Below are 9,029 nucleotides of genomic sequence, written 5' to 3'. Positions count from 1 at the left end.
AAATTTTTTTTTTTTTGTGTGGCTGTGTAATTATACATTACCACACAAATGTTCAACGATTTATAACTAATCAAAGAACATTAACCAAAAATAATTATAACGTATGACAAATTAATGTAATAATTACTAATAAATATACAATAATTAGTAAATCTAAATAAATATTTTTAAAATAATTAATTGATACATCTACACAAGATCAAAATATAATTAATTAATCCATATTTTTGTTGATTACATTCAAAACTTCATACAAAATTTGAACAAAAACGATTAACGATGTGGTAGTAAATTGTCTTGTGTCTATCGGAATATATGAGCGTGTTAAATACATGTAAAAAAACCTTATACCTGTAATTAGTAACAACGCGACGCAAAAATGATCTCCGCGCGCGCGCGCGCGCGACGAGGTACGTGTTTATTTAACAATATTTATATTACACGAGTAAAGATATTTGCATGTGTGAGCGTATTGAAACAAGAGCGTCAATCGCAATTTGAAAAAGTCGTTTGACGTCAATTGAAATTAATTGACACTCCGTCGACGAATTACTTACCGTGCGATTACCGGAAGACTGATTGGTCACAAGCACTGATTACAAATCACGGGAGTGACACGAGAGCGAAATTTTATGTTTTTTTATGCTTTTTACGTCACAAACAATGTCTGTATCCATTTATTAAGTGCAATTTGTATTTTTTGCGCGTTACCCGGGGACACAATAAGCCGCTACGACCGGCTTCATTACGAGACCGAAAAGTTTTTGGTGTACCTCGCCGGTTCTTTGTGTCCCGATCACGTTTTGTGATCACGCTCGCACGGAGAATACGAGATTTGAATCGGCAATAACTAGAGGAAATTAGAAACTTACTTTTAGATAAAAAAAAAAATAAAAACAAAACAAATTTACTATCGCATTACAGATCGTATTTATTTAAACCTACACGAATGACAACTTGTAGTCCTGTCGCGTCGGAGAAATAGAAAGATGAAAGCTGATTTGAAGCTGATGACACATTAGCGAACAGACGACAAGATGTGTCAATATCTTATTTATACGAATTTTTATTTCTTTTTTATTATCAATTCATTGCGATAATTTATTTATTTATGTTTTACTTGCCATAAAATAGAAATTTACGAACAAATAAATTCACAGACGTGTGAATTTATGCGAAATTATTCAAATGATGATTAATGTTAGAGCCGATTTTATGTGTACATATAAACACGTAATTTTGCATCACAAATATCTTTTTTTTTAATTATAATTAAGAAAACACGTGTATTAACATAATATCAGAAATCGTAATATTGTGAGAAATTTCGCGAAGATAATGCGTTTAAGATAAGATAATTGGTTGGTCTCAAAATGGAGGTGTCATGCCGAAAATCGTGTACTAAGTACGGAGAGGGAAGGGCGAAATCTTGGCGGTTCCGCCGCTCCAGTGAACAGTCAGAAATCGGCGCTCGATCAGTAAAGATTGCTTTCAAATCGGTCAAATCAAAGATCGCGTATTATTCGCTGATCAGTCGCTCGATAATAGTTTGTTGTTTGTCCACGCGAGTGCGACACGCGTGTGTGTAAAATCATCATGTTTAATAATTATTTAAATAAACGTTTTTTTTTTTCATTTTTAGCGTACATGTCATTTATTAATTCTCTCATTAGTTCATTCGCACAGGGAGAGAACGAACATTAATTTATCTTAACATTTTTCCTACAATATCGAGTACGATCACGATTCGAAGACACACCTCGAAGACACGCGCGCGTTGCATTTTATGTGGCGAAAATATTCAAAGCGGTTGCACATCACGTGATGCAAGTCGATAATCGTGTTATTTTCGTTTCACGTAAATGTGACAGCACATTTTTTGCACAACGAGTATTACGAAAATGTAATCCGTGTCAACAAGCGTTGCGAAAGTGTCCTTCTTTTCTTTCCTTTCCAAGTTTAAGTAATTTCCACACTCACGGAGAATGTACGGGAGTGTCGATGTTCTATCTCGGTGGTGTTGTGCAAAGATTAGACTTTATTCGGAAGAAGAAAAAACAAAAATGAAATACGATCAAGTTTTTTTTCGGCGCGTCGTTACGAGAAAAACACGACGCGTGATGTGTTCACTTTTGGTAGCGTTTATTTATAGGAATGAAGTCGTGTTTTTCTGGCAATGTGCAACAAAAAAATAATTGTGCGCTAAATATGTACGTGATTTGAGTCAAATAATATATTCGTATTGTTTTTATATTTAGTGAACGGAGGTGGGAAAATAGCGACGAGTTGTATTGTGGCATATTCGGCTGTGAGCTTGTTACTGGTTTACTTTGTATAAACCGCAAGTTTTGTTTGAGAGTGACTGCGGTTGTTGCAATTTAATTTTATAATTGAGGTTTTTTCACCCCAGCGGTTTTCAAAATGGAACTAATTGAAGAACAGAGCGCGTCTGTGTTTAGAAATTTTGTTTTAAAAACTCGGGAAAAAAGACGGAAACATGTGAACTTTCGAAAACTTCGAATCGAACCACGTGTTTCGAATGGATCAAACGCTTTTAATTGGTTTTGTCACGAAACTCACTGATGAAAAAAGATTTTTTATACAAAGCAAAGTAAATAAACTCGCAACTGAAAACAATATCCCGTCACTATTTTTCTCCTCCGCTCTTTGATAAATTTCTGATAAACAGGCGCGAACCGAAATTATTCCATCAAATCACGTAAATACCGCGGGCGAGAGAGATAGCAACATCCGAAACTTGGAGTTTGTCACTTTATCATCATTCATAATTTTTAACGGAGATTCCGCGAGCAATTCGCGGTTAATCGAAGCAGGAACTTGAACCGTCGAAGTAAATACGTATCGTTCACGCAATAAGAAGGGCAAAGTCCGCACGGGTTAATCATCCTTGATAACATGACAACGGTGACGAAGAAACAATGTGGAGAGAAATTTCGCTCGACCGTGAATCGACTTTGTTCCCGACCGATAACTGATAGCTCATTAATTAAGATCGATTAACACACTCAACCGATCCGAAAAATTGCTCGGCAAGCGACGATTGTCAACCTTTTAATCGGCTCGAGACCGGAGCCGTGAAAACACCGAAAAATTAAATCGCTGATCGTTGCTTTGTGGCGATTCCGCCGATCAATTCGCGCAGAAACGCTGCGCGGCGAAATGTCAAAATGCGTTTCTCAGCAAATGAATTGAAATGAGTCAAGTTTTGATACGAAAAAGTGAGACATTTGTAAAATACAAAAAAAAGAAGAAACAAATGTTCAACGCTGACAAACTTCATTCGGTGATAATATATCGCGCGCAGACTCCGGTTTTGTAAATTTCCGAACTTGGTGGACTTTGATTGGATAAGATAACGCGTAAAACAAAAAATAAGAATTACGATGAACGCGGATTCGAAACAAAGTTCATACATACATGTATGAGCTAATCGTACATTTAATCGTAAGTTTGCAATTATACACAATACGATCGCGTAAATCGATTTAATAATTAAAACATTATTTATTACAAGTGTTTCAAATGAAAAAAAAAACTGTTTTTATCAAACTCTCGATAAAAAGATTATTTATGTGTACATTACTCTCAATTCCAAAGTTTTTGTGATAAACGGAAAAAAACAACGGATATATTCTTATTTTCTCAAGTTAAAATTATAAAAAATTTAACGTCTTATTGTTTGACTGCGCAGTTTCAAACGACGATAGTCGACTATTTTATTTGTTTTTATTAATTTTAGCCATTACGTACTGGATACAAAAATAGTATTGAAAATTAAAATTATTATAAATCATAATACAGATATATTATTGTAAAATAAAAATATATAATTTGGGGGTGTATCCGGGGTCCTTCATATACGAGATGCAAATCTAGCATCTTATGATTTAAATAATGGAAATTACAATTCAAAAACTCACATGAAAATGTGAATTCGTTTATATATGTACACATATGTATATATATATATATAGACATATTCTCTGCACAACATCCAGCGAACGGCGCTTCAAGATCAATTATATTCATTGATAAGTTTAAAGATTTAGAGCCCGAGATGATTCTCAGTTTATTACTAATTGAAAAATATAATTGTTGCAAAATTCACTCACGTGGTCTTGTTTGAGATGAAATAATTATTTTGCGTCACCGTTAAATATATGTAATAAATCACGTTTTAATTATCTTTCAAAGATATTCTCGTTCTCGAAACCAAGTTTATTAATTTATCACGAAATAATTGTGCGCAATAGTACATGGTATTAATTTATATAAGGATATATTAATTGCCCGCGTGTGTTAAACGTTAATTGTATTTATTCGTGCGCGTGCAAAGGCTTATTCTCTTCATTACAAAATATTAAACATAAATTTGTTATAGCGCCGTTGTTCAAAACTTTGTTATCTCCCAATGATATTTGATGATCGACGATTAACGCGGATGCCACACGGATGAGATAATCCGGAACAAAACATCGACATAAAAGCAATAGACACAAAAAAAAGTTCTACACTGACAATGTTTCGTCGTTAATCATCATTGCAATGACACTTGTTCAATCTTTTTTCTTGCGCGAATCATCGGCTGAATTTTTGTTTGTTTGTTTGTTTGTTTGTTTTTTTTTTTTTTTTTTTTAGAATCACAGACGAAGGTTGCAATGTGCACAGCGCGTCAAAAATTCACGGAGTAGACGTGAAGGTCTAGAGGCAAAAGCAGCAGTTTCTCTTAAAGAATAAATAACGCCAACGAGCACTGTACCAGCTAACTAGCTGGTAGAGAATATACTAGAGAATATACTAGAGATACTAGAGAATCGTTTATTCGCACAGCAATCGTTTATTCACACCTGTGTTGCGTTATTTATTCTTAAGAAAAACCGTTTCTCTTGCCCCTAGATCTCCGCGCCTACTTCGTGAATGTTTGACGCATTCGTCATGGACTTTCGAGTCGCGTTAAGTGCAAGATCGCATCAGAAAAAAGATTGGAGAGAAATTTATTTTATTGATTGTCGACTTTTTTTTATTGTGATGCAAAAAGATGTTTGTTTCGTCGGTGTATTTATGCGGGAATAGAAATTGCGCGTTTTTTGTTGCTTTCGACCGTATAATCTTCCGCAAAACAACTGAAGAGGAAAACCGATATTGAAAAAAAAAGATACTTAATTTGCTCATTCGGAGCTTATCTGATGACCTATTGTGTGAGAGAAGAGGAAACAACGTGATTTTAGGAAAGATCTGGAATGAATCTGTGCAAATGTGAACGAGGTTCAAATTCCGAGGTAAATTTAAATACAGCCTCTCTCTCCATATGGCACATTAGTCTTGTTTCTTAATTTTTTATATTCAGCATATTATTTTTCATATTTTATTCTTAATGTCATGTTATATTTTATATTCATCTATTTCTCATACTCTCCATTTTTCTTATTTTTATTTTATTGTATATACTTTTATTAAGTTTGTAGTTATTTTAAGTTTGTTAAGTTGCGCTTGAGGGGACCTGTCCCAGAGCGCCTAAAAAATAAAGCATCAATCAATCAATCAATCAATCTCTCATGTTGGCAGCGCGCGGTCGGCCTCGAACGGAATGATTTATTGATAAATGATTATCGGTTTAGTTATCGGTTCGGTATCGATATTATCAAAGAAAAAAATCGCGTTTCGCGAGTAGTCTTCAATCTTGTCCGAGAAGCTATAAAATTGGTGTTTTCTTTGTTTGAATTCGTCGAAACTTTGTTTTCAGAGTGTTGATAATTTTAACTTGAAAGCAATCTATTATGCAAATGTGAAGAGAATTTAAATTGTTTTTAGTTTAAACGCGAACAACAATATTATCGAGTTCTCGAGAGACTGACATTTTTTTAATTTACTGCAATTTCTCGTTTTACTTCTCGACTTCGCAATTGACGTATCTTCGAAAACTACATTCATTATTTATTTTCATTATTTATTTTGAACCAAACGCATATACAGCAAGGTCCAATTATCTATTGACATTTTGTTTTGCAAAGTGGTGCTTTACGCGTGCTGCTGATTACGCGATTCAACCTATCGAAACGACATAAAATGCAGAGATACGGTTCAGCGAGAATAAAATAAAGTCGTCATCAAGAGCGTGTGGGTCGGAGTGACAAAAGTGATTAAACTACCGAGTTCTGACGTTAATGGTGATCATTTATAATAATAATAATACATATTGTTCCAAATGTAGAAGTTTAATGTGAGCAAGCACGTCGCATTGTCTGTTGCGTGCGAGCTACAAAAAAGCTATTGCAGGCGTTTCTCTGTGTGTCATTTTCTAAATTTCATTACTCGTGTTGCTGTACATCTGCGTTTCTCCCGATAGGACGTGAAGCTTGAGGGGGTTTCTGTTTTTTTTTCCAGTTTTTAATTGCAAACATATTGTGTACATGTATGCGAGAGAAAGGTTACCACGCGAATATAAAAGTGCATGTGTACAATTTTGCCAGTAACTCACCGGTGAATTCCGTTGCTGAGCAGTCCGTTCTGGATGCTTTTTTTTCTGCCCTCCACCATGATTGCAGTCACGCCGTTGTGCACAAACGATTTGTAAACGCAAAACTGAAATTTCAACAAGAAACAATATTTCTTCGTAATCTACATAGACGGTGGATGCAAATCTTATTGTGTGGTTGTTTGCGCAATGATTTTCTCAAAACGGTCAAGTTTAAAAGAGTCTCTGCTTTGACACTTTTTTTTGTGCCTCGTTAAAAAATTTGAACTTGCCAAGAGAGAGATTTTGTTTATTACATAATTGTTTTTTTTTTTTTAATTCTTAGAAGAATATACGCGCGCTTTTCGTTAATTTTGTCTCATGATGACAGATTTAAAAATATTTGTGAGTGGGGCTTTAGTTTTGCGTAATAAATTGATCTTTTTGAATAATGTTTATATAAATTTTATTAAAGACAAATATTGTAAATATATAATCAATTTGAGGAAAGTTCGTCTTGTGCAATTTATTTTTACAGGCACGCTGTCTTGTTAATTTTATTTATGTTTCAAAGATGAGAGCATGTAACACATTCGCGGTTACTTGGTTTTTTTTCTTTTTTTTTGACGTAGTATTACGCACTCTCACATCACGTGCACTATTTCATAGTTGACCACAGTTGACACAAGATTTATATCCTTCTTTCAATTTACATTACAATGTTTATTAAAATACTTTCTCTTAAATAATGGAGTTATTTTGCATTTGCTGAAAGCACATGCTTAGAGCATTTAATAGATAGAAGCAGGGAGGAAATGAATCACCAGTATAAAAAAAATTTTAAAAATGAAAAAAAAATAAAAAAGGTTAAAGATGTTGAAACTAATGATTTGCAATCGCACATATCGAATATAAAAACTTATCGCAAACCGAGAAGATACCAAGGACTTCAACGAACGTGATTACGGATCATTGAATATGAGACTTGACGAATCAGATCAGAAAAATATATAAAAAATTCCGATCGCACACAGTTTGCACGAGAAAAGAAAAGACCGAGCAAATGTCATTGCGATGGTTAATGACGATAAAACATTATCAGTGTGGGACTTGTTTTGTATCTATTTGTTACTTGTCGGTATGTATTAAAATGCGAATAAAGTAAAATATATGTAACTAACTTTATATAACTTGACAAATATATTTGCCGAGTTTCATATATTTGCATATATTTGCCATACTCTTGATAATCCAATAATTCGCTGTCACAAAAGAGTCAAGGCTGTATTTCTTGTCGCACATACAATCGCAGCAACATGTGCAACGTCGCTACACCGACCACAACGAAATATTACACACAATAATACCGTTACAGAGTCACTACATGAATGAGGCACAAAGACTGAAAATACGGGGCAGTGTACTTTTGCATACAAGCTGTCGTATCATCTCTTTCTTATCGCCGCAGTAAAATCCATCTCTGTCAGGACTGAATTCATCCTCAAGTACATTTTTCGCTAAAGTTTTGATCGCGCAATTATATATTTCCAGTTATTTGTACGTTATAAATGTGAATTATTTTAGTACACTTAATTATATTAATTTAATTGTTTTAGTAAGTTTTGCTTCAGAGTTCACTGAAAATCTATAACGCACGCGACGTGAACTGTAGGTATTCCGTGTCAAATTTTGTGAGGAAGTTGCTGCGACAAAAAAAAAGATGCGCACGTGCGTGCGTGCGCTTGTCACATCTATTTATATCGTGTACAAACATCAGGTTCCACGTGAAATGTCGATTATAAATGCAAATGCACGGACGGAAACGCCGGATGATATATTTACCCAAGTCAGTCGCGCTCTTCACGAGAGTCTCGTTCCGGAAGCGTCGCCACACAAAGTTCCTAGCGCGTCGTGCGTGCGTGCGTGCGTGCGTGCGTGCGTGCGTGCGTGCGTGCGTGGGAGGACGGATATCTTGCGGTGCTCACGTGCGTGCCAATTCGCGCGACGCGACGTTCACGCTACACTAAGCTAAGACCAATCGATCTAGCGCGGTCTCATGCTTTTTGATCCGTTTGCTCTCTCTCTCTCTTTATCTATCCCCAGTGTACGTCCTCGTGCCGCTCGGCAGATCGCGCGCACTTGATTGGTCGCGGAGATAAAGCCTTTCTCGAGGCACCGTGAAACTTTGACTCCGTCGCTTTGGTCTCCCGACCCCACTAGCCGCCCGAGGCGAATGCGCTACGCAAATACAAGCCTTTGATCGGTCACATACGCGCGCGCACGGGCGGATGCCCTGGTAACAAGTCAGCTGACTAGATGGTGTATACGCTGTGCGGCAATGAATTGATTTCGCGAAAAGAAGGGAATTCTCTTTCTGCGCGCGGTTCTCCTTCAGCCTGGCGATTGGCTAGAATCAACTCTTGCGATTTCGATTCATCGCTCGAGCGACGAATCGAAATTGCAAGAGTTGCTTCTAGGTGACTGTTGAAAGTCAGTCGCTTCGTTATCGACTCTCAGTCGTCGTCGCGCGGAATAAATTTAATTTCTTTGACGA

At 35.9% G+C, this 9,029-nt stretch overlaps 1 protein-coding gene across 2 annotated transcripts in view; it reads right to left on the bottom strand.

Moving 5' to 3' along the window:
- LOC109860367 (ATP-binding cassette sub-family G member 4) overlaps positions 1-8,837 on the bottom strand; it is a 28,451-nt gene extending 19,614 nt beyond the window's left edge. Inside the window, exons 1-2 of one of the 2 annotated variants that reach the window (XM_020439393.1) lie at positions 8,318-8,837; positions 6,500-6,603 (exon numbers count right to left, since the gene is read on the bottom strand). In XM_020439393.1, the coding sequence (XP_020294982.1) occupies positions 6,500-6,558 (59 nt within the window). In that variant the 5' untranslated portion in view covers positions 6,559-6,603; positions 8,318-8,837. Of the gene's footprint in view, positions 1-6,499; positions 6,604-8,317 lie in introns of those variants that run through there. The other variant, XM_020439394.1, reaches the window with a different exon arrangement.
- Between the last annotated feature and the right edge of the window lie 192 nt (positions 8,838-9,029).

The sequence above is a fragment of the Pseudomyrmex gracilis genome, unplaced genomic scaffold (genome assembly GCF_002006095.1).
Source record: "Pseudomyrmex gracilis isolate BER0280 unplaced genomic scaffold, ASM200609v1 scaffold_373, whole genome shotgun sequence".
Lineage (NCBI taxonomy): Eukaryota > Metazoa > Arthropoda > Insecta > Hymenoptera > Formicidae > Pseudomyrmex > Pseudomyrmex gracilis.
Note: the sequence above shows the minus strand (reverse complement) of the source record. Positions and strands in the feature narration are given on the sequence as shown.